At 51.6% G+C, this 26,640-nt stretch overlaps 19 protein-coding genes across 19 annotated transcripts; 11 read left to right on the top strand and 8 right to left on the bottom strand.

The window, feature by feature from the left end:
• Positions 1-6: 6 nt before the first annotated feature.
• On the bottom strand, positions 7-432 carry Malapachy_0543 (emi5-protein required for transcriptional induction of tf ime1; the record flags this gene model as incomplete). The annotated part of the gene is made up of 1 exon (XM_018135059.1): positions 7-432. The coding sequence occupies one exon, from the start codon at positions 430-432 to the stop codon at positions 7-9; it is 426 nt and encodes a 141-aa protein (XP_017990547.1).
• Positions 433-777: 345 nt separating this feature from the next.
• Positions 778-1,281, top strand: Malapachy_0476 (60s ribosomal protein l43; the record flags this gene model as incomplete). Its single annotated transcript, XM_018134995.1, has 3 exons — positions 778-780; positions 968-1,206; positions 1,245-1,281. The coding sequence occupies 3 exons, from the start codon at positions 778-780 to the stop codon at positions 1,279-1,281; spliced, it is 279 nt and encodes a 92-aa protein (XP_017990446.1).
• Positions 1,282-1,613: 332 nt separating this feature from the next.
• Malapachy_0472 (hypothetical protein) lies at positions 1,614-2,071 on the bottom strand (the record flags this gene model as incomplete). The annotated part of the gene is made up of 4 exons (XM_018134991.1): positions 1,614-1,660; positions 1,688-1,785; positions 1,819-1,932; positions 1,968-2,071. 4 exons carry the CDS (start codon positions 2,069-2,071, stop codon positions 1,614-1,616), a joined length of 363 nt encoding a protein of 120 aa, XP_017990443.1.
• A 767-nt stretch (positions 2,072-2,838) lies between these two features.
• On the top strand, positions 2,839-4,327 carry Malapachy_0517 (wd40 repeat-like protein; the record flags this gene model as incomplete). Its single annotated transcript, XM_018135034.1, has 2 exons — positions 2,839-3,171; positions 3,200-4,327. The coding sequence occupies 2 exons, from the start codon at positions 2,839-2,841 to the stop codon at positions 4,325-4,327; spliced, it is 1,461 nt and encodes a 486-aa protein (XP_017990525.1).
• A 29-nt stretch (positions 4,328-4,356) lies between these two features.
• On the bottom strand, positions 4,357-6,712 carry Malapachy_0464 (copii coat protein; the record flags this gene model as incomplete). The annotated part of the gene is made up of 2 exons (XM_018134983.1): positions 4,357-6,638; positions 6,709-6,712. The coding sequence occupies 2 exons, from the start codon at positions 6,710-6,712 to the stop codon at positions 4,357-4,359; spliced, it is 2,286 nt and encodes a 761-aa protein (XP_017990619.1).
• Positions 6,713-7,024: 312 nt separating this feature from the next.
• On the top strand, positions 7,025-11,773 carry Malapachy_0511 (egl- and pleckstrin domain protein; the record flags this gene model as incomplete). The annotated part of the gene is made up of 1 exon (XM_018135028.1): positions 7,025-11,773. The coding sequence occupies one exon, from the start codon at positions 7,025-7,027 to the stop codon at positions 11,771-11,773; it is 4,749 nt and encodes a 1,582-aa protein (XP_017990531.1).
• A 41-nt stretch (positions 11,774-11,814) lies between these two features.
• On the bottom strand, positions 11,815-12,045 carry Malapachy_0467 (hypothetical protein; the record flags this gene model as incomplete). The annotated part of the gene is made up of 2 exons (XM_018134986.1): positions 11,815-11,832; positions 11,875-12,045. The coding sequence occupies 2 exons, from the start codon at positions 12,043-12,045 to the stop codon at positions 11,815-11,817; spliced, it is 189 nt and encodes a 62-aa protein (XP_017990455.1).
• A 66-nt stretch (positions 12,046-12,111) lies between these two features.
• Positions 12,112-13,410, top strand: Malapachy_0477 (aur1-inositol phosphorylceramide synthase; the record flags this gene model as incomplete). Its single annotated transcript, XM_018134996.1, has 1 exon — positions 12,112-13,410. One exon carries the CDS (start codon positions 12,112-12,114, stop codon positions 13,408-13,410), a length of 1,299 nt encoding a protein of 432 aa, XP_017990451.1.
• Positions 13,411-13,525: 115 nt separating this feature from the next.
• Positions 13,526-14,586, top strand: Malapachy_0519 (hypothetical protein; the record flags this gene model as incomplete). The annotated part of the gene is made up of 2 exons (XM_018135036.1): positions 13,526-13,960; positions 13,993-14,586. The coding sequence occupies 2 exons, from the start codon at positions 13,526-13,528 to the stop codon at positions 14,584-14,586; spliced, it is 1,029 nt and encodes a 342-aa protein (XP_017990620.1).
• Malapachy_0497 (signal peptidase i) lies at positions 14,570-15,282 on the bottom strand (the record flags this gene model as incomplete). Its single annotated transcript, XM_018135015.1, has 2 exons — positions 14,570-15,142; positions 15,175-15,282. The coding sequence occupies 2 exons, from the start codon at positions 15,280-15,282 to the stop codon at positions 14,570-14,572; spliced, it is 681 nt and encodes a 226-aa protein (XP_017990585.1).
• Positions 15,283-15,939: 657 nt separating this feature from the next.
• Positions 15,940-16,472, top strand: Malapachy_0484 (mitochondrial nad transporter; the record flags this gene model as incomplete). Its single annotated transcript, XM_018135003.1, has 2 exons — positions 15,940-16,394; positions 16,427-16,472. The coding sequence occupies 2 exons, from the start codon at positions 15,940-15,942 to the stop codon at positions 16,470-16,472; spliced, it is 501 nt and encodes a 166-aa protein (XP_017990596.1).
• A 107-nt stretch (positions 16,473-16,579) lies between these two features.
• Positions 16,580-16,903, top strand: Malapachy_0522 (hypothetical protein; the record flags this gene model as incomplete). Its single annotated transcript, XM_018135039.1, has 1 exon — positions 16,580-16,903. One exon carries the CDS (start codon positions 16,580-16,582, stop codon positions 16,901-16,903), a length of 324 nt encoding a protein of 107 aa, XP_017990481.1.
• Positions 16,904-17,627: 724 nt separating this feature from the next.
• On the top strand, positions 17,628-17,938 carry Malapachy_0480 (ubiquitin-like protein; the record flags this gene model as incomplete). Its single annotated transcript, XM_018134999.1, has 4 exons — positions 17,628-17,673; positions 17,701-17,783; positions 17,819-17,873; positions 17,901-17,938. The coding sequence occupies 4 exons, from the start codon at positions 17,628-17,630 to the stop codon at positions 17,936-17,938; spliced, it is 222 nt and encodes a 73-aa protein (XP_017990592.1).
• Positions 17,939-18,019: 81 nt separating this feature from the next.
• Malapachy_0501 (eukaryotic translation initiation factor 4e class ii) lies at positions 18,020-19,420 on the bottom strand (the record flags this gene model as incomplete). The annotated part of the gene is made up of 2 exons (XM_018135018.1): positions 18,020-19,239; positions 19,270-19,420. 2 exons carry the CDS (start codon positions 19,418-19,420, stop codon positions 18,020-18,022), a joined length of 1,371 nt encoding a protein of 456 aa, XP_017990509.1.
• Positions 19,421-20,135: 715 nt separating this feature from the next.
• On the bottom strand, positions 20,136-21,253 carry Malapachy_0504 (hypothetical protein; the record flags this gene model as incomplete). Its single annotated transcript, XM_018135021.1, is given in 2 exon segments — positions 20,136-20,198; positions 20,216-21,253. The coding sequence occupies 2 exon segments, from the start codon at positions 21,251-21,253 to the stop codon at positions 20,136-20,138; spliced, it is 1,101 nt and encodes a 366-aa protein (XP_017990512.1).
• Positions 21,254-21,716: 463 nt separating this feature from the next.
• On the top strand, positions 21,717-22,820 carry Malapachy_0486 (histidinol phosphate phosphatase h; the record flags this gene model as incomplete). The annotated part of the gene is made up of 1 exon (XM_018135005.1): positions 21,717-22,820. One exon carries the CDS (start codon positions 21,717-21,719, stop codon positions 22,818-22,820), a length of 1,104 nt encoding a protein of 367 aa, XP_017990598.1.
• A 209-nt stretch (positions 22,821-23,029) lies between these two features.
• Malapachy_0483 (succinate dehydrogenase) lies at positions 23,030-23,943 on the top strand (the record flags this gene model as incomplete). Its single annotated transcript, XM_018135002.1, has 2 exons — positions 23,030-23,185; positions 23,230-23,943. 2 exons carry the CDS (start codon positions 23,030-23,032, stop codon positions 23,941-23,943), a joined length of 870 nt encoding a protein of 289 aa, XP_017990593.1.
• A 326-nt stretch (positions 23,944-24,269) lies between these two features.
• Positions 24,270-25,019, bottom strand: Malapachy_0507 (dna ligase; the record flags this gene model as incomplete). Its single annotated transcript, XM_018135024.1, has 7 exons — positions 24,270-24,273; positions 24,308-24,334; positions 24,361-24,452; positions 24,479-24,616; positions 24,648-24,733; positions 24,759-24,846; positions 24,873-25,019. 7 exons carry the CDS (start codon positions 25,017-25,019, stop codon positions 24,270-24,272), a joined length of 582 nt encoding a protein of 193 aa, XP_017990515.1.
• Positions 25,020-25,906: 887 nt separating this feature from the next.
• On the top strand, positions 25,907-26,623 carry Malapachy_0521 (cytochrome oxidase biogenesis protein (oxa1 mitochondrial); the record flags this gene model as incomplete). Its single annotated transcript, XM_018135038.1, has 1 exon — positions 25,907-26,623. The coding sequence occupies one exon, from the start codon at positions 25,907-25,909 to the stop codon at positions 26,621-26,623; it is 717 nt and encodes a 238-aa protein (XP_017990484.1).
• Between the last annotated feature and the right edge of the window lie 17 nt (positions 26,624-26,640).

Below are 26,640 nucleotides of genomic sequence, written 5' to 3'. Positions count from 1 at the left end.
CTGTTGCTAGTCAGTCTGGATATCACGATGCAATGGAGGAAGACGGCGTACTGTGCGCTGATCGTTGCGCGTGTGCATTCGAAGTCGGTGACCCAAGCGCCCCTGTGTCGCAAACGATTCCGCCCAAGGTTCCGGCACAGGCTTCCGGTCTGTGCACCAATAGAAAATATCCCAGTCTGGCTCATCCAGCAATGCATCCAATTCCCGCAGCTCATCCATGGGGAGCGACGGTAGTTCTTCCAGGGCAAAGGTGCTGAGAATCAAATCCGTTTCCAGTGTGCCACGCTTGCGGCATTGGTATTGAAGTCGTGCGATCATACGTGCACGAGACTCGTCATCACGGTTAGGGACACGGATGGGGACGTCCACACCTTCCACGCGCTGTCCTTTGCTGGCCAAGTTGATGCCATCTGCACGCTGCGCAGGGTCCATCTCGGGGGAGAAAGGGAGTGGAAACGGGTCGGAAAAGTCTTGCTGTGGAGTATCACTTCTATTTTTTTTCTCTTCATTGGTATCTCTCCAGGCGTTTACAGATGTACGGAGCGCACAAGTTCGCACGGCTACTGGGCCTCGCGCGACGGCCAGCGCGGCGGGCCTTGACGCCCGTGCTGCTCGGATCCACATGGCGGAGTGGAGAAGTCACCTTCCACCTCCACATTAACACACCACGGGGTATCACGTGTGGTAACTATATTTTCTCACGTGATACGAAAGCGGACGTCGTGCACGCCGTTCAGTTCTTTGGTGGTCCTACCCCTTCTTCTGGCATAGCAAGAGATGGTATGTATGCTTGTGCTAGGGAGTGCGCGTAAACGTGCGGACCATATGAGCGATACATTGATACTCGGATTATGACGGTGCTGAGGATACTGTCGTGTTTTTTTCGTCTCGATGTTCTGTCGTTTCTTCGCTACATTCTTAACCCTACACATGATACTATGACGACAGATGTACTAACACAATACAGTCTAAGCGCACGGTTAAGGTTGGAATTACCGGCAAGTACGGTACGCGCTACGGCTCGTCGCTCCGTCGTCAGATCAAGAAGATCGAAATTTCGCAGCACAGCCGCTACACTTGCTCGTTCTGCGGTAAGGACACTGTGAAGCGCACTGCTGTTGGTATCTGGGACTGCAGCGCCTGCAAGAAGGTTGTTGCCGGTGGTGCCTGGTCGATGAACACTACTGCTGCCGCTACTGTGCGCAGGTATGTTCTCCTTTCATGATGTATGTCTAACATAACAGTACCATCCGTCGTCTGCGTGAGCTGAGCGAGGCGTAAAGTGAAGGTATCTTTGTACCTCTTTTTGCCTTTCAAAAACCGTTCCACGGCCTACCCCAGCACCATATTGGCTATGTTATATGGACCGATGCGTTGTGGATAAACCGTAGCCATACGGGATATAGTCTGGTGGCTGGTGAATACCTACATGTATGCCAAATTTTTGTGTGTGTGTTTTGCATTGCTTTGTATTTGAAGGATCCAATGGACGGTGCAACGTGCCATTTCGTCTTTGGGTTGTGGCACGAAGCTTTTTGTACTATCGATAAGGGCGAAGGGACATGGTCAGCAGGTATGAGTGGCATTGCATATCCTACAGTCAGTATGCCTATTTAGCGAGACGTTGTGCGTTCAAGTAGATCTTTGGCCTCGTTGATTTCTAGATGTCAGAAAAGTAACAACGTACTGCTTGCGAGGTATGGCGATCCACCACGGTCTGGGTGGTTCGCAATCATCATGCGACGATGCGCATCCTTAATACGGTTGCGCGAGACACTGGCCTCTCTGTGGTATAAGCAATATGGTTGTTATACATACCGCAAGCCTAGGATCTGAATAGCCTCCTTGCGGTCCATCTTGGCCTGGAATCCACCCTTGACCCACTTGCCACCAGCCGAACTGGTCGGCCGCATCATCATAGCAATCAAACCACTGTGTATAAGTAAGTATGAACAGTAACAACATACGCTCCAATAAGCCCACAGCCCACAATGACAGGCATCCCCATCAGCTGCGGCTGCGTCGCCTGAAGTAGCAGAGGGCTACTTGGCCGGAAAGGCGACGTCGACATCATGCGAGTGGATGGCACAGCCAAAGCCACACTCGACCTAGCACTGGTGCGCCACAGCGGCATACTGCGCACGGCAGAACGGACAGGCAACAACATCAAGTGACAACGCAGAGACGCAGGTGCGACGATGGATGCAGCACACAGTAGGAACGTGTGCGAGGCTTCGCTGCAGCATAAATCCCATGTCCTTGCGACTCTCCAGAGGTGGAGCTGCTTTGGTGCATGGACGCTCTGCTCGTGGCGCAGTATGCCGACGAAAGGAGCCCATCGTGCTCTGCTTCTCTTTCATCATATCCGCTCCTCCAAGAAAATTCGTGACATTCATGCATGGTCGGAGGAATTGGATTTGCAAGGCCTCTTGCATATTGGCTACCCAGGTGTTTTGCTTGTGTGTGACAGGCGCCATGCTGACACCTCTCTCGTCCCGGAGTACGTCCGACGTATAAAGCGACTTCCCTGGCAATCATGTGAACTGCGAAGCATGGAGCGTGTTGAACATCCAGCATCGCTCGATGCGCTACATTCTACCTTGTCTACCTATTCGACACCAACAAGCCTTCTTCGTCGTTCTGGCCTCGTCCAGCTAGACAGACTTAAGGACATCACAGCATTTACAAGGGAAGCCGATCGCATTTGCATCGGTATGGGGCTTCCTCCTGCTTGGGAGGCGCTGTATCGCAATGCAATGCTTGCTTCGTAGCTCCATTGCGCATGGACGCACGCGTTTTGGATTGTGGAGGTACGCGCGTACCTTTCTCTTCCACGGCATGAATACGCAGCGAGCGACGCATTTGTTTCAGTCCGATGCCGCGTTGGCAATCGGGCAAGAACGCGCTGCGAAAGCAGCAAGGACGGCCCAAGGAGAAGAGTACGGTCATCCCATTTGGCTGGGCGTAGGACCTAGTCCGTTGCCTAGCGAAGATCGCGACGCGTCTGACGCGCCGAGTTCTGCGCCGCGTGACTTTGCGTCGCTTGCAGAGCGAGCAGCGGGGGCCGATGGTGGATTGACAAAAGTTATTGCGGCTACCATGCCTCGGCCTGACCAACCCCAAGTATGGACTGCCGAAAGTGGGCGTATGGCTCGGCACACGCATTTGGAGGTACGTATGCCGCTCTCTGATCTTTCAGTCTGGCGATGCTATGCACCAATTAAAAGGGCACGGTGGCCCTGTCTCCGGTGTAGCTTCCCTTGTGGTATCTAGGTCGCGGACCTTGCTATTTACTGCGTCATGGGACAAGCATATCCGTATCTGGGCTATCGGACAGCATGCCAAGCCATCGCCGTTGGCGACCATCGAACATGCGGGGACGGATTTGCTCAAGTCGCTGCATGTTGACCCTATGCACCGCATCCTTCTCAGTGGCGGTAGTGACAAAATGGTGCGTGTATGGGACCTAGGGCCTTTGATGACATGGGCGCAGTCCTTGTCGGATGCAGACTGGCCATACTCTGTGACGACTCCCGCACCGCTGCCTTCGTTGCGGGCTACGCTGCGTGCGCATACACGTCCTGTCGTAGTACTCACATCCTTACCACCTGCCCCGAGCGATGCGATTCTTCCTGACGTGCCTACATCCTGCACCTTTTTCTCGGCAGATTCCATGGGCCGCATTTTGCAAGTCTCAGTGGAGGAAAACCGTTGTGAAGTGCTTCGCGAACTCAACGGTCATGAGACCAACATTCACGCTATGTGCCCTGTGTGGCGTGAAACGGAAGATGGGCGGTATACGGCAGACATATGGACCGTCTCATCGGACAAGACGGTGCGTCGCTTCCCTTTGTCGGCGTGGGCACGTGGGCCTGTGCTACCAGGCCGTGTCTCGCAGGCGGGCGGGGTGCTTGGCACGCAGCCTGCTGTCTATGCCGATGTTCAACTGATATTGCCGTCGGGCGCCCGCTCAGTGCTGCCATTGGAACCTTTGCATGCGTCTCTTCGAGACCAAGTGCTTATTGGTGCGGCGGATGGCTCTTTGCAAGTATGGCATCTGTCCGCGCCCTCGCATGCCCTACACGCTCTCGATGGACACTGGCACGAAGTCACTTTCCTTGGCGTTTGGTACCGCCACCAAGCGCCATGGATTGTATCGTGTTCCTTGGACGGCACCATCCGTCGTTGGCCTCTCACACGTGTCTTAGAGCCTGCCTCCACGCCTAGTGCACCGCCAGCGACTACGTCCACGTCGATGCTCACCGCCGAGGAAGAGGCAGAGTTGGCCGATCTTCTGTCAAGTGATGACGACGATATCACAGTGTAACGAAACCAGTGTTCTTTGTCTATAGCATGTTATCCACTGTTGGCACCCACCGCCAAGCGCTTCAAATGCTCCATAAACACCTGCAAACTGACATCGTCGGTGAAAATCGCAGCGCCCTGACCTCCAGCGCCGCCCGTCATGTGAGTCGTGGATGGGTTCAGCTTCGAGAGAAGGAAACGGGCTTGCGAGCCATTCTGGTCGCATACAATGTATCGCGGCACAGGGAAACGCTCCATGAGCAGTTCCTGCGCATCGGCCTGCGGTGTATCGAGGATCTCCTTGAAGTTTTCATAGCCCTCTTGGTCTTGGTAGCCTGCCTTGCGCCATTGCGCAATGGTCTCACCATGGAAGATAAGGAGGTGGAAGAAGGTATCCAGCAGCAATACGACATCGGGGCGAATCGACATCGAGTCCAGGAGCACAGGTTGAGGAGGACCTTCGAAGCCGTACGACATGAGCGTCGGTTGAATCATAATCAACGAGTTGTTCACGTCCTCGCAGTTCAGCACGTGGCGGTAGTAGGCGGTCTCGTCAGGCGAGTTGTTAAACACCTGCAAGAATTGACTGCGGCGCAAGTGGAACATGAACTGCGGATAAATATTGAAGTTTTCGTTGAGGCGGAAACTGGTAGGATCGTCCTTGCGGTACTCGGCAAACTTTTGGCATAGGCGAATCAGCATACGATCCAGCCAGCGAAGCACGTCGGGGCTGTCATCAATCTCCGCCTTGAACACAGCAATGCGCGCCATGAGCACAGCTGCCGCTTCTTGGTCGAATGACATACCCACATGGCCCGATTCGCCATCGGCAAAGTTACGCGCAATCGTCGTTACGCGCAAACGGAACTGGCCTGAGGAGTGCTGATAGTGTGTCCCAAACTGGATCAGGCCACGAGCACCGGGCTGTAGCGGCTGGCCTGCTGGTGTTGCCACTTCAAAGTACACACCCGCACTTGTGCGAGGTGTGAGCGAGCACAGCTTCCACGCCGACGTCTGGCCAATACCAATCTCCGTCTCACCCACACACGCGGTTTTTTTGTTCGCTGAGACGGCATGGCCAATGAGACCGCTGACTTTGAGCTCCTTGGTACACTGCACTTCGAGCGTCGCATTGAAGCCCATCTGCAAGTGACCATCTTCGTCCTTGTCAAAGATCTTGTTGAAGCTCTGCTTGAAAATGCCCATCTGGAAACTATCCACCAACAATTGGTGGCCGTTTGTCAGGTTGCACAGCGAATGCATCTCCAACAAACCAACTTGATCCAAGCAACCAGAGAACACATCAATAATGTGGCCATTGTGGGCCGCACGACGTCCAATGTTCTCATAGAACCGCGACGCACGCTTGAAATACTTCACGTGATCCTTCTCGATGTCGTGGTGCGAACGGATACGCTCACGCAAATCCGTCGACACAACTTGGCCAGGACCCTCGGTACACGGACCACCGCAGAACAACATCACACGGGCACCCGTGTTCTGGAACGTGCTTTCCAGCAGACCCACAGCCACGCTCAGTGCCGCACCCGTGCAGCGCTGCGGACGCTTGTCGTTTGCGACAGGCCAAGGGTCGCGCTGCAGCTGCTCGAGGATGCTCGTCAGCTGGTACTCACACTGCGATACAGGCAGGAGGAAACGCGTAGCACCAATCTGGCCACTAGTGGTTTGGCGTGGCTGAGAAGGACCACTACCAGGCGTAGGACGCGCTCCAGGCGTAAGACCCAGCATATCCTGGATACACTTCGGCGAGTAGTCCTTGTTGCCGCGGAATACGTAGCTCTTCGGGCAGTTCTCATAGCCAAGTTCGTGCACTTGCACCACTGTGCCAAACGTAACAAGACCTACCAGTGCATGGGGAGGAAGCAAGCTGAGACTGACGACCAGCGATTCACACAGCGACTTGAGGTCATCAGGTTCCATACAAGTGTCCACGACAAACATAAAGATGGGTGGAATCTGTGACGTACGGTTGAGTGTGTACTCAATGGTCGTGTATTTCGGAAGCAGTTCCGCCGGCAGGTTCGTCGTGCTTATGTCCTTGTAGTGCGGGGGGAACGGGTTGCGTGAAAGACAGAACGGACAAATCCATAGCTTTCCACGAACATCCACCTGGCAATAGGGGTTCAGCACAGCGCGACAAGGTGGCTTGCACATCACTGGCTCATACAGCACAGGCGGGAGATCCGCACGCTCTTTCAACGGCGTGTACAGAGCGGCTACTGGCACCACAGTCCGGGTGGCTTCGAGCTTCGACGAAGGCCAGACGTTCCACGATAGCCGCACACCATCGCGGTCCTCAACCTCGTCCACATCTGTATGTGTCAGTATCCTCTCCCTCTTGTATGCAGCGAGCGTCTCTCACTGCCATTCTCTTTCACGTACTCATTGTCTTGTTTGTCGTGTCGTGCGTGTTGGCTGCGCTGGGAAGGCAAGGAACGAAACATGGCTGGCCGGCCCGGCCGAAATCCACGTGGCGCTGACACGGTAGGTAGAGAGACGAGCCACGCCCACCAGTGTGGAGTCTGCCGTGGAGGCTGAGAGAGGCCAGCGCGCAGACGCATCTCCACCCCTCCACCTACGTACGCTGGGTCAGCGAGCGTCTGCAACGAGGAGCAACATCGGGGCCTGCGTGGATATTGTCGCCTACGCCAGTGTCTGACAGGTCATACTATACTGGCTGGCATAGGATACCTGTACTATGCGTAGGCGCAACGCAGCATCGCCTTCAGGCGGTGCACATCGACGTAACATGCACGATGGTGGATCTTTGCATGATAGCGTGACATCGCGCGTTCTCACTTTATGGACTCACCAACCACCCAACTTCTCACGGCATGACTTTGTCATGAATCCTTCCTATGGCCTACCACAAATTTCTGATGCTGAGCTTCTTATGGTACTGCGTGCTTCTGATAGTGAGGCTTTGCACGTGGCCAAACATGGCAATGGTGATGTATGGCCTTTACTACAACGTGCCATTGTTTTTACGCCTATTCAAGCTCTTGCCGATCAAGAAGTGATTCATCGACAACAACAATTGCAACTGTCTATGTCGCAGCAGGTTGCCTCGTTGGCTGATCTAACGAATCGAACACAAATCGTGCTCAGTCGAACGCCTCGGAGTCAGCACCAACTGACACATATGGAACTCTACTTTAAGGGCCAGTATTTGGGACGTGCAGATATGTGGCGTCTGTCTCTTTCGTTACTAGAGACATGCATATATGTTGGACAAACAGTCAAGCTCCCTACCGGGTTGCGCGCCAAAGTGGGTCGTTTGTTCATCCACGAGCACTCTGTGGCCTCTGGCTTTGTTTCTGCGTCTGTAAAACCCATTTTTCGAACTGAATCCGCGCGAGCACGTATCATGGTGCAAATGTCGCGCGAGATGTGGGAGTTTGACGAAGGCGGGGAGATCTACTACGAAAAGGTGCTACAAGGTTTTCTTCCTGCACTGCTGCGTAAATGGGATGTGGTTGGCACGAGTCACCGTGTATCTGTGGTACTATTTACCCGAGTACTCTACGAAGAGTCAGAGAGAGCTCATTTGGAAGGCTTGCCTGTCCAACGTACAGACAATGGTCAGTACTATGTGGATTATTACAAGGTGGTCATGGAATTGGACTCCATGCGGAACTGGCCCCATGTCATGCGCCGACTCAAAGAAGAGTTTTTCCGATTTCAGCATGATATTTTGCTGCAGGCACGCTGGTCGCAGGGTCGTGTCGTTCCTACACAATTGGAGGATGAGGACATTCGACAAGACTCAGCTGTGGGTGGTCGTGTATTGCTAGGTCGGTTCGCACCTGCCTATGAGGGCAATATCCTTGAATCTATCAATTTGGCTTTGAATAGTGCCGAGCGACACTATATCGATCGAGATCTGTCTCATACCGGGTTTATGCTAATCGTCGTCACGGCCGGTACTGGCCATTTCTATGTCGACAAAACATTGTTGCGTCTCACAACACAACGTGTATTTGATTTGGGTCTGGCTGTGGATCTAGTATGCATGTCGCAAATGCCATTGCATGTTGTACCTGTTTTCCACTACATGTCCACCGTGACCTCCGATGCGTCCGGGTCCCGTTTGGTTCGGGGATCTACAGATCCGTTGTTCTTTGACAATATGTCTCATGCACCTCGCGAGATGTTCCACAACATGCCATTCTGGGTCAACTGCAGCTTCTATAACATGGAGCAGGATAGGCCATACTGGGAGTCGCAATTTGTTTCGCGCTGCCGAATGGATGGTGTTGGTGTATCAGAACTTCTTAGTGCGGGACAACAAGAACTTGCGCTACCGTATATGAATTTGGGTGCAGGCTCTAGTGGTCTTTCAACATTTTTACGTGAGCAACACGATCGTGATATATTCGCCTTAGAGCCACGTTCAATGCCCAACACAGCACCGACTACACCGCATTTGTCTACCAACGGGGGACCGACATGGTCAACGCAACCGTCGTGTGTTTCTTCCCAGACCTCTACACCTACACGGGTTGCACCTTTGCTAGCACACGCATCCCCAGCGTTGTCGACAGCGAGCGATATGACACACAAGATTACCTCTACGGTACCAAGCCATCGCTCGCCCTGGCGTATTTCTGCGGCGCAGTTGGCGTCGACGACAAGGGCACCATCAATTGCTTCCTCACGCCGTTCTACACGGACTATTACATTGGATGATCCTGGTAAAGCACTTGCTATGGTAGGTGAGACCGTTACATCGTTGGTGGCTGTGCCACAGGGCTCCGTGTCACAAGCTACTCGACCCGCACGTGGATCGACGACGTCGCTTTGGCGAAAGTTGTTTTCCTTCCCACGTCCAGACCGTCGTCATGTGATTACACAGGCTACGGCTGGCGATGCATCACGCTTGCTTTGCGAGGCGTTAGGCCGTTCGTCGCCTGCCTCTACAGCGACAACGCAAGAGTCTGTGCTGGTGGTTCACTCAACAGTGGATGAGACGCGTTTTGATGCTACAGCAGAGCATTACGATACGGGGGATGCCATGGCATCGCCTGTGGTTTCCACCTATGTGGCGGACTCACCCAGCCACAGTCTTTCACCTGTGAGCAAGATGACAGCGACCATGGCTACTGCTACGGCGATGACGGGGGCAAATACCACGGCATCTGGACTTCCTGGTCCCATGACCGCACAGGAGGGTGGGGACTGGGATACATCCACAGAAACACCTCGACTTGACCCAAGCAATTTGCGGCAAGCCTTTTCGGAGCACAATGCCATGCTTCTTCGTTGGCAATACGTCTTTTTGGAGAGGTCGAATCACCATGCTGTCAAATGGTGGAGTATGACAATGCCAGCCTCTCTCCCTTTAACCACCCGCTATCTACCAACGGAGCACGAACTTGCGACGTCTTGGCATGAATATCCTTATACTGTATCTGTGCACTCTGACACTCGCTCCATTATGTTACGCCGTGGCTCGTCTACCTCGCCAGCCCTCGCCATGCTCCGCGAAATGTGTGCACAACGCCTTGCTCAAGGGTTCCAATTAGTAGAACGTGCTGTGCTTCGACCAGGCGTGGCACCAGGCACACGTGATGCCAAGCAGTACGTGATTCGGCATCCCAGTGAGCTGTTGCGACCTGGTAATTTTGCTGATGGTGATCCATTGTATCTAAGTACAATGAATCAGGTACACTGCATTTCGTATCACCGACCAACGGGTATGATTCATGTTACACGATACGTGAAGAAAGTGCCTTATTCCACTGCGCCGTACTCGTACCGCTGCTGCATTTGGCCGCGATTGCAGGCTGGATTCAAGGTGGCTTCCACACCCTTCTCTTACCCAGATCCGCATGCATACAACTGGACTTACCTTGATTCCATGATTGCGGGGTATGAAGATACATTTACTGAATCCTTGCGATATTGGCGAGCTCGATTTGTGGTCGTGCCTAGTGAGGGCTCACCTTCGCCGTACCTGACGAGCTCAGGAGAGCCCTTGAACGATGAAGAGACTCGTTTGCTTGGTATGGACCGTCTCGCCGACTTGTTTGCACGCGCTGAGTACCATGCGCCGGGTCAACCTCATCGTTCGAGAGCTCTACCGTTGCGATTCCTTCCTACGACGCTCGATCCATCGTGTAGTTTGCACGACACCGCCTTCCTCGATGCGCTCACGGCCCTCAACCAGGAAATTTCGCGGCATGGAATCTCGCTAGATACCAATCGACCCCAGCAAAAGGCGCACGATCTCTCCCTCAAGGCATTGGCAGAGGCAATGCATCATGCCCGTGCTGCACTCAAAGTCCACGATCGGGTATGGCACCGTGTACGATACCCTGACACATTTACGGGTGCAGACCTCGTATCGTGGCTTTGCCGGTCGTATGCTGATATTCATACCCGTGAAGATGCTGTACAATGGGGCCGCAAGTTGTTGGAAGCACACTTGATTGAGCATGTGACAGCATCACACAGCTTTATGGATGGCCACTACTTCTACCGCCTTCTCGAGGTGGAACGGGGATGGCATTCCTCAGAACCAACAAGTGGCTTGTCTTCTTCCACTACGGCCCCCCCACTGGCGAATATTTCGTCTTCCACGCCTACCTCTACTTCGAACGCGGCACGCTCTTCCCATCCCAAGCGACGGCGTATCCAGCTCTCCCGCTCTATGTTGATTGATGTCGACCCAGGTCGACGCAGTAATCGCGCAGAAGTGGCTATGCTTCATCATGATCTCTCGCACAATGCAGAAAACGGGTTTAACTTCCAGATTCATTGGTTAGGTACTACGGCACGTCTCATTGACGATCTTGTACAAACATGGATGCGTACTGTAGAGCGGTACGGATTACGACTCGTGGAGGCGCCTATTGCGCAGATCAAAGACTCCCACCATCACAACCCGTTCCTCTCTGCCTTTCCTATTGGTCTCGCTTTAGCACCGCCCAAGAAGTCGTCATATCTGGCATTATGCGAGCAGGTAAAACAAATTCACACGATTGCTGCCTACGAGTCCAACAACGATCTTGAATCATGGGTTGTGCGGTATGTGCTATCGCGCGATGTTTTGCAAATTGAGGTCCTCTTTGAGACTGCCCTCGTGCGCCAATTTGGATTTGTGCTGGACCAAGAGGCTCAAGCCAACTACCCAGAGCAGATTGACCTGCACTACTCGTCACGTCCAAATAATTTCGATTATTCACAGTATGTGCACCGCTCTGGTATCGCTTTTATTCAGGTAATTGGCGGTCGTGATGGATACCTGTGGCTGAACAATCGTTTGCTCAATTCTCATGTGCACATGTCACGCTCGCATACGTCTAAGCCTATACCACCACCTGAAGGCGATTTCGAACGACGCGCTTTCCAACGCATGTGCCACGACAAAGATGCTCTTGCCTCGTTTTACGAGACAGTATGGGATATTTTAAAGCGCGCTGCGAACGGTCCCGATAATATATAATAGTCTCTCGTATGTCTTTACCTTGTTTATACAAAGGATCCTTACCAGCGACGACCCATCTAGTACTGTTAGCGAGCGTGGCGTTGTGCCTGGTCACATACCTGTTTTTCTACGCATGCCTTGAAAGCACGAAATTCGGCTGCACATGCATCACGACGAATCTCTTGGTAGTTGGCTAGCATACATTGTCCGTATTGCTCGGCCTGAGTGGCACATTGGCCGGCAGCCCGTGCTAGGCCCTTAAGTGGCTCCAGCGTTCGGCGGTGGGTCATGTACGTAGTGAGAAGCGAACCGACACTCCACGTGACTTCCGCTCCTTTTTTTCGTCGTCGCCCTCCATGTCGACAGCGCCCGCAGCCGTGCTGCCGCCGCGAGGAGGCATGGTGGCGCAGGTCGCCGCCGCCGTGAAAGCTGCCGTGGGGCGTTTAACATTGAGTGTCTCACCGCGCGACAATATTATAAAGTTTCGCGCGTACGAGATGTCGCGAGCAGAAAAGTTTAAGTATGGTGTCATGTTTCTCATCGCGCTCTTCTCCATTGTCGTGATGCAGGTGCCACCATTTCCTTATAAACTGATTATCCCCTTGTTATATATTGTGGCCATTTTAGTGCCACTCACATCTCAACTTATATTGCCTGCCTCGCCCATCCTATTATGGCTCCTACTCTTCTACTCATGTCGCTTCATTGACGTGTCAGCGCGGCCTCATATTTGGGTCTCTGTATTACCGACGCTGGAGACAATTTGGTACGGAGCCAACATTAGTGATATCCTGACACGCTTTGGACATCCTGTCCTGGATGTCCTGGCATGGATCCCCTATGGTGTCGTGCACTTTGTCGCGCCGTTTGTTGTGGCTGTCCTCGTATTTGTTTTTGCACCTGAAGGGAGTGTGAAGGTATTCGCAAATGCATTTGGCTTTATGAACCTCACTGGTGTCCTGATTCAAATTGCGTTCCCATGTGCCCCGCCATGGTATGAGCTACGTGAAGGCTTGTCCCCTGCAAACTATGGTATGCGTGGCTCTCCCGCTGGTCTAGCTCGCATTGATGCTATTTTTGGTGGTATTGGTTATACCATGGCATTCAGCGGCGCGCCTGTCGTGTTTGGTGCCTTCCCCTCCTTGCACGCTGCCACAGCTACATGTGAGTCGCTGTTTATGAGCTACTTTTTCCCCTACAAAATTCGCGTAGGACGCTGGCGCTTTGATGTTCGCATTCTTTACTGGGCTTACAGTTTTTGGCTGTACTGGTGTACCATGTACCTTATGCATCATTACCTTATCGACCTGGTGGCCGGCGGTTGTCTGGCTACCTTCTCTTTCTACTTCTTCCGTACTGAAGAGGTGCGTGATGCTCAAGAGCGACGTCTGGCAATGCTGGAGCGTCAAGAGTATGCCGAGCGTGCCGAGCGTGGCGAGGCCGATGACGAAGACGGTCTGGCCCTTGATACCATCGACTTCAAGCCTGAGGATGTAGAGGACGGGGAGCCAGCTGATGCTGTATTTGCCCTGGATGATGATGAAGAGGAGACTATCAAACCTTTTCCTTCTACGAGCTCAGCCCCTAGCAGTGAGCCGCAAGTACTGGCCACAGCGCGCCGAACGTCTCTCCCGTCACAGCGTCTGGCAGCATAACTCCACGCTGACTAAAGGTTAGTCTCCGTTAGCTGGACTCTCCTCCGCTGCCTTACCACTGTCTTGTAACGCACATACATACATTCATTCATTTCCTATTTTAATTTGACTATAGATGGCTTCGTTTGTTGGGACTACGGTCAGACTGACGTTGCGATCCGGTGATTCGTACGTCGGTACGATTCTTTCAATTGATCCGGCTACTGCCACTCTCAAGGTGCAGCGTACCGACAATGGTGAGATGATCGCGGTGCGTCGAGAAGAGTTGCAGGATGTGAGCACCGTCACAGAAACGTCTCAATCGTCATCAGCTCCTAGCAACAGCGTATCGACACCCAAGCAAAGCCACAAGGCGTTGGCTGACCCTATGGCACGTTCTGCGTCGCCTGCGGACAGCCGCAAAAAGCGTAACCGCCGCAAGGGCGAACGGGCCGATGCTGGCAATACCACCACAGCCCCAGCTGGTCCTGCATCCATGTTTGACGAGGAATTTGACTTCACCAAGAGTACTCAAAACTTTGATAAGAAAAAGATTTGGGAGGAGATTCGCGTATGTATGGCTCTATGTATTCACACTCGCAGAACCAAGAGGCTAACCCCAACCCTCATCTCCTTGTAAACATCAACCGAAACCCTCTGCTTCAACAAAGTGCAGGTTCGAAACAGCCCATGCTAGCACCTACTGAGATGGTACTTGACGAACCGTCGGAACCTATCGCTGCTCCTACTTCGAATCTCGGGGAAGTACAAGTGCTTCGATCTGAAGTGGACACACTCTCTGGAGCTCTGGCAGAAGCCCGTTCTGAGATTCAACGTCTCCGCAGCCAGGTCGCTTTGAGTGAAGCGCTTACAGGATTACACATTGAAGACCTCGGGGATGGTACCTATGTTTGTGGTGTATACAAAGACGCCAAGACGTCGGCCGCTCACTGGCGTCACAAGCACCAGCAATCAGAGCCGGTGGGAACAGATGGTGCACTCCGATACCTTGTTCGGGCGCCTGGTATAGGCAATACAGACGCTGTATCGCTGGGCTATGGCGGCCCTCACCGGGATCACAGCGACGCGGAGGTTTTGGAGAAGCTGCCTGATCACTTCCAAAGCGATATCAATATCAAACTTGATAATGCGCCTTTGTTCCAGCGCCGTTTGACTGATCTTATGCAAGGTTTGTAACTGGTATAGACGATAGTTTGTGCAATGCCGGTGGCATCCATTGGGGATGGGGGTACAAGCGCGCCATTACACGTCCTTTTACCAATGCGAGAGGCACGGGGCCGTAGTGACGACTGTCTGTGCTGTTCGCAAGGTTGTCACCAGCTAGCCAAACATGACCAGGCGGCACTGTGACTGTCCTGGCTGAATGCATACGCATTAAAGTGGATACAGCTGGGTTCACATCGTGATGCGCTATAGCCAACTCATCATTGGCATGACCTTCGCGGGGATCTACGAGGACTGTATCGCCTGGCATCCCAAGAACACGCTTGCAAATGGTTCGCGATGGATCTGCTGGAGAAATGGCCACGACAATGTCACCCAATTGCAGACCCATTCCTGCGCTGGGGTCACGTTTCGACGACGGTAGGCCACGAATATTCGTGGGAAATCTACTGCGCAAATCTTCACCAGCGAAAGGAAGCGTGCTTAAGAATCGGAGGAATGGTAACCGTGCATGTAACACGAGATCACCTGAGGGCGAAAGCGTGGGCAGCATAGAGGCGCCTTTACACTGGCGTGTCAGTTTTGAACGTGCTCACTCACCATTCGTACTTCGAACAAGTTCTGATTGATAATATGAACAAGGCACAAAAGCTGTAATGTGGTGACACTAATACGTCCCACCTGACTTATGGTCCGCTGCCATGCCATTGTAGTGCCCTGGGACGATGGGCCAAGAATGAAGGCTTGTGGAGAATCCTGTGATGGCGAAAGATGACGGCTCGCCCTTGCGATTCGCCCATTATGGGATTTAATCTTCTAGTGGAGGCAATTCGGCGCGGGCTAAAAGTAACTATCAAAGCCCGACCGGTTTTCGGTCGCAAATTTCTCTAGCTGACATCGACGAGTGGACAGTGGCCTCGGCCTGGCATGTCGAAGGAGAAGGTCGATCGCCATCGAACCGAAGTACGGAATTCAGCTATATCTGGAGCCTGTGCTGGTTTCGTGTCTAGTATTGTGACATGCCCTCTGGACGTCGTCAAGACGCGCTTGCAGGTACAAACCAATGAGTTCCAGCGGGGATTACGCCACAGGGGTGCCTTGCATGCTATATCCAGTGTTTGCAGTAAAATATGGAAAGAAGACGGATTCCGGGGATTCTACCGTGGCTTAGGCCCCACTGTTATTGGATACCTACCCACTTGGGCCATCTACTTCTGTGTGTATGATGCTGGAAAGACATTCTTGTCAGACAACGCTCCTTCATTGAAGGCACATCCTTTCACCATCCATATTGCCAGTGCTATGTTTGCAGGTGCTACCAGTACGACTTGTACCAGCCCTATGTGGGTTGTTAAAACACGCTGCATGTTGCAGACGTCCGACGTACCCGAACAGTTGCGGTATCGCAACACACTCGATGCCGTAATCAAAATCTACCGGAATGAAGGCATACCAGCCTTTTACAAGGGTTTGTTGCCTAGCTTACTCGGCGTGTTCCATGTTATTGTACAATTTCCCCTATACGAGCACTTCAAAAGCATGACATCCGAGGGGAAGCGTGGCGATCCATTGTCTCCGGGCTCCATTCTTTTGTGTAGTGGCGCTTCAAAAATGCTGGCTTCGCTAGCTACATACCCCCATGAAGTGCTTCGTACACGAATGCAAATGCAACAGCCAACAGGAACTACTGGTGAAAAGTATACTGGGTTCCTTCAAACGATTACATCGATTGCACGAAAGGAAGGTTTCCGTGGCTTTTACCGTGGTATGAGCGTAAACCTCGTTCGTACAGTACCGAATTCTGGGTTGACTATTCTGACGTACGTGTATCTAAATCTATTCTCACATCCAGCTATGAACTTCTCATGCATTATTTCGCAGCCCATACTTCTACATGAGTTGTAGGTCCATTTGTTAGTATACTCCTGTAAAGATAGCTGGTAACTCATGTTCTTAGAACTTTCTCCACCTTCTCCACATACTACGACTCTATGAATGGACCTTCATGAGTACCTACGCGGATTACTTCAATGCACAATACCGTGGTGACATGCCGTCTGGTCCTGTACGCCTAACCATTTCCAAAAATGAATCAGACATGCAGGATGACATGTGGGGGCAAGAACAGAATACGGAGCATCTCATAATGGAGGAACTTATGGACCAAGAAGACGATGTGGAATCTGGCGATGCTACTGCATATTCGTCCAGCACCGCTCATCGATCGCACCCTGTGTCATCTGATTTAAATCCTGGCATCCTTCCTTACATGGAATGGATTCCTACTCAGTCTCTTGTTTGGGTGATCGATACGTATGTGACTGGGTGAGGCTTACATGCAGTAATGTCTTGTTACGATTTCTCCCTTTACTTCAATCGCTTTGCGAGGCGATCCTTCGGCTTCAATGGAATGATAAAACAGCCATGCCGCGAGTCTATATGGTGGTTCCTCTTGTGGTGTTGGAAGAGCTTGACCAACTCAAACAATCTACTCGCATGGAGGGCGGTTCTACAATCGGTGCTTCTTCACGACAAGCAAGCCATTGGATTCTCGACACAGTTCAACGCCAAAAATATGTACATGATTTTCAGGGTGCCCTCCTTGCACCAGCAAGATGGGTTCTCCATGTACAGACAGCGTCCACCCGTACTACAAAAACAGATCAGGTACGCCCATGCTATCCATTAACGACAAGACCAATGATCAAGCCATTGTGTCTCTATGTACAGATTTAACTAAACGTTGTTCTGCACCTATCATTCTAGTATCGGATGATACTAATGCACGAACCATGGCAGAAATTGAAGGCCTAGCTTCTTTGTCACTTGTTCAGCTTGTGGGTCAACTTCATGGCTTGACAAGATCTTCTGCTTCCCATGAGGCGGATGCCGAATATATATACCATATATCTGCACCAGAATTGCGGCATCTACTTTTGCAACCTAATGCGTTGCACTCCCTTTCACGAGAGGCTATTTCTCAAATTCTCCCTGGGGCCCATGTTAGATAATATACACACCTACATACATCCACATGTTTATCACATACCGCCATGCGTATGATTGAAGTGCTTGCGAATGACCGTCTTGGTCGCAAAGGTATGCGTTTATGTGCCTAATAAACAGTTCGGGTCAAGTGCAGTCCTGATGATACTGTTGGTGATCTGAAAAAGCTCATTGCAGCTCAGACGGGGACAGCTCCTGAAAAGGTATGTCATGATTGCTTCTTGGCTCACTCACGTAGATTATTCTCAAAAAGGGCTACTCTGCCTTCAAGGACCACATAACGTTGGCTGATTGTGTGTATTTGATATGCTTACATGCAGACGAAATTCACGATGGTGACTCTTTAGAGCTGCATTAGGCAGTAAGAGCTTGCGATTTATAGTTCTATATATCGATATACACATAAAAATGAGCGCATAACTTCAGGTATACTCGCTTTTCAAGCTGTAGCTGGTTTTGCGGTCTTACTTCCAAAGTATCTCATATGGTCTGTTGGATGCAAAGTAGCATCACTTTCCAACCATGACTCCAACGCTGGCTCAGATGTATGTACATCAATTTCAGTAGACTGCGATTTGCCGCCCAAATGCTGTTTTATATAGCCAGGGTCCTTAGAGCCAAAGTTTACACCAAACTCCAATTGCGCACTAGGCTCATTCTCAAGCTCTAGCAGCTGTAAAAGTTTTTTTCCAAGCTTATTTAACTCATCCACCGGCTCTTTCGCTCGCGTCCAAAGCGCAATACGGTCGCCTTTTCCTCGCAGTGAACATACAGCACCAGTCACTAGACCATCATCATCCAACGTTTCGCCAATCAAAGCCAGCACAAGCCACATCCAGCTTCGGTCTACCAGCGCTTCATGTGCCGCCCGACTGCCCGCAGTTTGGGCGCGATCTCGTAGCGTAATAACCCACCGCCCACCTTCTGCGTTAGCCGGATCTTCCCACATGGGTTTTACACCACTTTTGAAGAGATGATAATTCGCATTTTTTTCCAAACGACTAGGACGATGAAGTGTTGCGAAGGTATCAAAGAACGATTCAAGCGTAGTAAATTCGCCGACGCATTTAAGAGTAGCCTCGTATTGATCACTGCTAGACTGCCCATGGTGACGCTGTAAATCATAGTAAAGAGTCCATGCATGCTCCAATGGGTGCTTCTTACCGTTCTTTGCGGCAAAGCCTTCTTCACGACCAGAGAGCAAAGGGCCATCGTAAGATACTGGCGTTTCTTCTGTCAGCTTGTTAGTCTCCGACTCCGTTTTTCGAGTTAACTCCGAAGCAACTTGCGAGCTTTTGCTGATCTCATTAAGCTCCTCGGAAGCATCCTGTTCAACCAAAACGTTGTCTGCAGGTTCGTCTGATGAAGAAGGCGCAATGTTGGTATCTTTGAGTGCTTCATCTGACAGGGGTTTGGAGAGATTAACTGGTTCAGGATCAATAGGTGATGCTTCCGGCGATTGGTTTTCAGGTGAGCCGGAATTCCGTTTACTCCATTTGGACGATGTCACATCAACTCCACGCTGGTTGAGACGAGCTCGAATATCGCTAAGACTTGGCATGGAGCCTGCTTTGGACCATGGTAAAGAGCCAGATTTACTAGCGGACTCTGCTGCCGATTCCAGGCGTCCGGCAAGCCCTAACCGCTTCAGACTTTGTGCTTTCATGGTTAGATTCGAGTGATACATACGCGCGCTGGTGGACTCCTTCGTTGTACCCTCCGACACCGGCATATTAAACCTCGAGGCAATTTCTTTCAGTGTTAGGGGATTTGTTTTGACAGGACTTCGACGATCCTTTTCCCCAGGCGGTTTGGCCTCTTCTGGTCTGTCAGCGCTCATGGAGACGCAAACGTTGGGTGTTGAGGTTTCGCACAGGTGCTGAATTTCATGATTTGGTCCTCTCCACGTGGGATGCTGTGCCACCTCCACAAATGTTTATCAATTCTGGGCTACAAATCCGGAGATGTATGTACATGCATTCAGGCGCGTCAGGGATTACAGAATTTAAGGGGCGTCACTTTTTCGACGTCGTTTCCACCGTCCGAAAAATCCACTTCCAGACACAGGAGAAGAGGAAAGCCTTTTAGGCATTGAGGTATTTGTCGAGACGCTCGAAAGAGAAGTGGAAGCCTCACTGGCCACATCAGTATGCTGGATTCCAGATCGAGACACTGTTGCTGCAGAATATTCGGGTTGATGTAAGGGGTTTGTGTGGCCTGTCATTGGAACAGCATGTACCTGCTTGCTACTGTCTTGTAGTTTACTCGGTTGGTCCATAGGTGTTGAAAATCTTTCCTCATGGCGAGTGGGGATACGGTCTTGTTTAGTAACTTCTTCCAAAGAAGTCGAAGTTCGAGGTTCATCGACATGCTCAAGGCGTGGCTCTTGGATGCCACCACGCGGGATAGTGACCGAAGTTTGATTGGAACGAGACGGTTCATTTGATGTCCCAAGTGCGCTATCACTAGCAAGATTCTGATCAATGGATGTTTGATTGTTGGCCACTTGCGCCCCGTCACGTTGAATGGATTCTTGCGCTTGAGGCTCATCCTTGTCATCTTGTACAAGGGGTTTGGAAGCATCCCTTGGAGCAAATCGCTTGCGGGAAACTCTCGTACTTTCTCGATGACCTACCATTTCGGAGGTCGACTGGGGCATAGAAGGGGTTTCGTGCATGTTATTAGCACTGAGCGCCTCTTCCTGAAGCTCTGCTAATTCGGATAGGAGTTCCTCGTTCACAGACATCTTTGGCTCGAATGCGTCACTATACCGCTTGCCCAAAGAGGCTGATCGCTTCTCACGTTCTGCATTGATCTTTTCTTCTTCCTGGCGACGATCCCATAAGCTAGCCTTATGCCGAAGTTCGTCGCTCGTCATGGCCTGCTGTTGCTGGAGTAAATGTAGTTGTGCACTGAGAATCGATGCTTCTCGCTTCCATGACTCCAATTCCATGGACTTAAATTCACTTTGCGTTTGAGCCACTGTCCTCATTTGTTGCTTCAGCCTATCGTTCTCTTTCAGAACCACTTCTAGTTCTTGTCCTGCCTTGGATGCTGCCAAGGATGCCTCTCGATACATCTCTTTCGTAAATTGCAGCTCTTCTTTCAGACCACTTATTTTATCGTTCAAACTGGAGAGTTTCTCGTCATTATTACTGGTCTCTGACGGAGGAGGTCGGATAACACGGCCCGACCTACTCGTCCGTACTGGTGCGGATGGAGGCGTATCATTCTGCACTTCACTTGGCTTCTCTGTCGGTGCTTGAGGCAACTCAGATGACGATAAAGTCTCCTTTACATTAGTAGTTGTACTTTCCTCTGCGATGCTAGTATTCATTTCAGGTGCCCTGTCTTCCGTAGGAGGTGGCATGGTAACGGGAACCACATCTTCCCGTATCACTTCTTTCACAACAGGGTTCTCGGGCACCATAGGATCAGGTACTGTACTCGAATCAGCAACATTGGTGTTTTTCAACGGTGTTTGGGGTAAAAATTGTACCGAGGACAAGGGTATTGAATCATTCGAAGGATGCGCACTAAGCAAAGCCGACAAGGGAAGTGGTGAAGTCGCATTGATTTGGTTTTCAACAGTAGCAGCAGGTACATTTGTTTCTCCCATGGAAGCAGCTTTAGTACTGCTTTCGCTTTCTAAGGGCACAGTCGCAGTGGACATGTCATGGGATATGGGCGCCGATGACTCTGCCTGGGGTGCGAGTTTAGGAAGGTCATACGCTGTGGACTTCGTTGGCTCATGGGAAGAGCTTGAGTCCGTCAATTTTGTAGCCAATGGCTCTTCTGATAGCTTCTCCTGCTTCAAACGACTGTTTTTGAACGCGATGCGCTCTTGACGGAATTGACGCCATGTTGATACCAAGTTTGGAGGAACATGAGACTTGGGCACCCATTCAGGTTCACGCGTGGGACTATTTTGGTGCGTAGTATATCTACTCAAATAAGACACCTTATAGAACCCAGGCTTTGATCCAATAATGCGCACAGGGCGCGTCGCTGGAGGATTTGGTGCACCCTCCATGTAATGATGTATCTTATTGCAACTTGAAATGGAGTTCGTGGAGATCGCTTATAAAAAGCAGCCACGTGCGAAGCCATAGCTTACACGCTACGCACTGACCTCGATGCATTCACATCACTCGCATTCTGGCGAGTTTTGCAAGCATGCTAAGTCGACGTTAGATGAGGTTTTGGAACAGGCGTACAAACTGAAGTTTTCACACTTTCATTTATCTGAGCATGTGCCACGGGCAAAGCCAGAAGAGTTGTACCCTGAAGAAATTGAAGCAGGTCTTACTCCAGATGGCTTGGTGTCTCAGTTTCAAGACTACCTGGCCAAAGCACGCGTCAAGCAACGCGAATATACCGAGAAAAGCCCATCCATGACTGTACTAGTTGGGTGTGAGACGGAGAATATTGTCTCACCGGATACGCTTGATTATTTGGTCACTTTGCTCGGTCCTAGCAATAGTAAATCGCTACCTCCTTCTTATGTCGGACTTGGTACCGTTGACTACATTGTTGGTTCTGTGCATCATACCCATGGTATCCCTATTGACTTTGATAAGCCTACATATGAAAAGGCGGTATCTTCCCGCGATGGCGGGCGTGTGGCGCTGCTTCTCTCTTACCTTGATGCCCAATTTGAGGTCCTGCAACGACTTCGCCCAGAGGTTATTGGCCACATGGATTTATACCGCTTGTTTGAGCCCACGGAGACGTGGTACCCAGATGTGGATTCTGTGGATGGCGCCTTAATTCATGAGAAGCTCCGCAGGAATATCGCGTTTGCAGCCAGTTATGGCGCTTTGTTTGAAGCGAATTCTGCGGCCTTTCGGAAAGGATGGAACGGTGAAACGTACCCTGGCCGCGATATACTTTGTCTCATTCTTCAGGCGCACGGGCGTATAGCTCTATCTGATGACTCGCATGGCGTTGCACAGGTTGGTTTAAATTTCGCTAGACTACGGACGTATTTAATGGAGATGGGTGTGACGACTGTGTGGTGTCTCACACGAGGGACCAGCAAGAACGAATCTATCGAGGAGGCACACCACTCCTTTGAGAAAGAAGAACAAGCTAGATTGATACGTGAAGTGTCTTCCGCACCCGGTGATGGCGCCCCAGACCGATTTCCTAGAGGTACGCGCGCTATTCCTATGCGCGAGTGGGCCTCGGATCCATTTTGGGACGCGTTGCCGGCTGGCTTACAAACGGCGGCTCCATAGTTTGTTAGCTCCACCTCAAGCATTTTGTTCCCCCAGACCACACATCACCCTGCAGCTTAGGTCATCAGTGCCGCGCTAGACAACTCGGGCGCTTGTTGGCAGGCAGGGCCAATCAGAGCCTGTTAGTTTCCAATGTCTCAAATTCCGCGTTGACCCGAGTAGGGGTGCCCCTAGAGAGCCCTTCTTGCTGTTCCCATCTTCAGTCCAAAATGATGGTGTCGCTGCCGAGCACGATCCGTGTTGCCTCGCGCCTTGCTGCGCCGCGTTCGATGGCTGCTGCCTTCTCTACCTCTGCCGTCAGTGCTATGGCTACACCTGCGCATGAGCGTCCCCCGAAGATGAAGACGTTCAAAATCTACCGTTGGGTATGTATGGCTATAAACGATCCATGGTGTGCTAACCTCACTAGGACCCGGAGAACCCGTCAGTGAAGCCCCACATGCAGAGCTACGAGATTGATTTGAACAAGACCGGCCCCATGGTTCTCGATGCTCTTCTGAAGATCAAGAACGAGTTTGACTCGACCCTCGCTTTCCGCCGTTCGTGCCGTGAGGGTATTTGCGGTAGCTGCGCCATGAACATTGATGGTGTCAACACCCTCGCCTGCTTGTGCCGTATCGACCGTGACAGCAGCAACAGCAAGATTTACCCGCTCCCGCACATGCATATTGTGAAGGACCTGATCCCCGACTTGACGCTGTTCTACAAGCAGTACCGCAGCATTGAGCCATACCTGAAGCCTGCTGGTCCTCCTCCGGGTGGTCGCGAGTACCTGCAAAGCCCTGAGGAGCGCCGCCACCTCGACGGTCTGTACGAGTGCATTCTCTGCGCTTGCTGCTCGACTTCATGCCCGTCGTACTGGTGGAACCAGGATGCCTACCTCGGCCCGGCTGTCCTTATGCAGGCCTACCGCTGGATGGCTGACTCGCGTGATGCTCACGGTGATGAGCGTCGTGCTAAGCTGGAGAACACGTTCTCACTGTACCGCTGCCACACTATTTTCAACTGCACCCGGACGTGCCCCAAGGGTCTGAACCCGGCCCGTGCGATCGCTCAGATCAAGAGGGATATGGCTTTCGGTGCTCCGAAGAGCGCCGCGAGTCGCCCTCTGCAGACCCCGTAGACGCCTATGGATATATAATGCCAATGGTTCATGATTAAAAATGGATAGGTAGATACTTGCTTTGTTTCTCTATACATCAGCGCGGACGCCGTGGTATCTTGGGAACCTAGGAAGGCCTTGAGAGCCGATTCCACCGTATTGATACGTGATAATGGTACCGATAGAGGGAGGGTGTTTCCGCAGATGCTCTGTGAGGCCAGACCCGACACGAAAGCGGCGTGGTGATTCTTCCAGAGTCTCACATACAAGCGATCCAACGAGACCGGTAATGCCATGCTGTCCCTCTTCGTAGCCGACCACACGTGCTTCCCCATCGTGTACAGGCTTCAGCTTATATAGAGTCGTACTGCGATTTTTTTCATACAGAGACTCGGGACGGCGAAGCATGACGCTAGGTTAAGACGATAGGAAACGTACCCTTCTCCACCCAGAGAAAGAACATGGTCAAGCAGGTCGTTCAGGTGGTTCACACATGTGCATCTTGTGTGTTTGACAAGGTATGGGCCAGCCTATACTTAGTCATGCCCCCACATACCTTTAGTGAGCGCCATTGGTCACTCTCTGCCACGGGAAAGACGCGTTCTAGACGAGCCCAGCGCTCCTCTACACGCTCTGTCTGCCATCCAGGGGTATCAAAGATCATGTATTTTATATGATGCCATTCATCTGATGTCTTATTAAGGATAAGATAGCTTGCCACGTACCGTAGATCGACATACACTCGAGGTGTGTTCAAACAGCCCACGTCCAATCCATAATTCGCCATCGAGTGGCATATCAGCTGGGAGTTCTATTGTCAACAGAAAACAACATACGTTCCGTGAACCAAGTGGGCGCGGACCATGGCTTCCCCCGCCTAGACCATAAACATCGGCCATCCCATAAGGCACGTACGCCATCAAGCTGATGGTGAGTGACCTTTTGCGTACCTTTTCACTGATCCACCATCCTGTTGGATCTTTGGTAGTAGCACTGTGCCCATCAGGTAAACTTGGCCATGTATTCGCCAATAGGAGAAACAATTTTACGTCGACACGACCGATCAATTGCGGTGGCTCTTCCCCACCTTGGACCATAATAGCCGTGTGATCCTGTTCTGCACGAGCAACAGAAGAGGAGGGTGATAGCTGCACAGACTTCGTGGGAGTTGTTTTCTGTCGCTTAGATGGTGATGATTCGGGCGACAAATACTTGACGAGCTTCGCCCTAGCCATATGGGCGCTGCCTCGCTTGGTCGGCGTTCGAGGAAGCCACACATGGCCTGGATGCGCCACCTAGCGTAAGCCAACGTTATACTTACTTCCTCTTTTGTACGTTCCTTTTCATACAATGCCCCCAGCACGTCCGCCAAATGGTCGCAAGTGCGTTTCGACACAGCTACATCGGCTGCATATCGCCATGCAGGACAAGTGCACGCGTAATGTTCAGAAAACCGGCGCACTTCAAAGCCATCCACGACGACACATTCTCCAAGGGGTATATATGTGGCTGGGTAAATCGTACACTCCTCTCCTTCAGGTCCTACTGTAATCGACGCATTGCTAGGATGGAGGCGCATGCTACCTAAACCAGGCAGGCGGTTGGACCACGTCCTGAGAAAGCCTCCACCTGGACAATCCCACGTGGGCTCGTAATGAACGACATGTTTGTTTCGTTTCACGCTACGATGCTTCCGCTCGTTAGGCGATCTGTGTATGCGTCATGGCCCCGTGGCTCTGTGCCTTTACGTTGTGTGGGAATGCGGGGCATGCACTCTAATCCACCTTCGTATAGCATCAGCGTACTGGATCCATTGGCGAAGCACATGATGTCCTTGCCAGAAATGGCGGGTCTAACAGAACTAGGTCTAGCATACCCATACACACTTTCTGTCATTGCACTGACCCTATCCCTTCGTTCCTTAATATCTGTTCCACTTACTTTATGGCAGAGGAAACGGAATGACCGACTTACAAAGATTGTCATGCCAGAATGGCAAGTATGGCAGAAACAGATTCCCGCCTCGATTTGGCAGCGGCAGAACTTGTCAACGGCACCGACGCCCGAGCAAGAACGTCATGTAGTGCGCCAAATTCAGAAAAGTCTGTCGCAGAAATGGAGGCATCTTATATCGTTGTACAAGTGCTCGCCCATGAAAACCACATTGACATCGCTGGCCATTCATGTTCCGCTTTTTGTTGTGGTCTCTCTGTTACTGCGCCAAGGCGCCATTCTGCCGGATACACCCCTGGTACAAGAACTTGTTCCATGGTGGTCGCCCAATGAAGAGTTTGCTGCGCAATCCGCTGCTACTCGTCAAGTTCTTATGGACAAGGGATTGGATCCCAGCCTGGCAGATCGCCTGACAAAGATTGGTGGGCCAACATTAGCCGATCGCGACCCGACATTCATTATGCCATTGACTTGTGGCTCAATCAACATGATCAATGTGGAATTGTCCACCTGGACAAGACTGCGTAGGCGAGCGATGGAGGCCGCTATGGGGCTCGCGCCTGGCCAAAACGATGTGGAAGAGCCGCCTCGCGCTCGCATTCTCTCGAATATGATGCGTGTCGGTGCAATTGCTTCGATTCCTATTGCGGCACAAATGCCGTCCGTACTTCTTGTGTACTGGTGCACATCCTCGTTGGTCACGCTCGTCCAAAATGTGTACTTTGCACGCATCGATGCCAACGCGTAAAGTTGCTCTATACCAAT

Source organism: Malassezia pachydermatis (genome assembly GCF_001278385.1).
Source record: "Malassezia pachydermatis strain CBS 1879 chromosome Unknown scaffold8, whole genome shotgun sequence".
Classification (NCBI taxonomy): Eukaryota; Fungi; Basidiomycota; class Malasseziomycetes; order Malasseziales; family Malasseziaceae; genus Malassezia; species Malassezia pachydermatis.
This window is presented reverse-complemented; position numbering and strand designations above follow the sequence as displayed.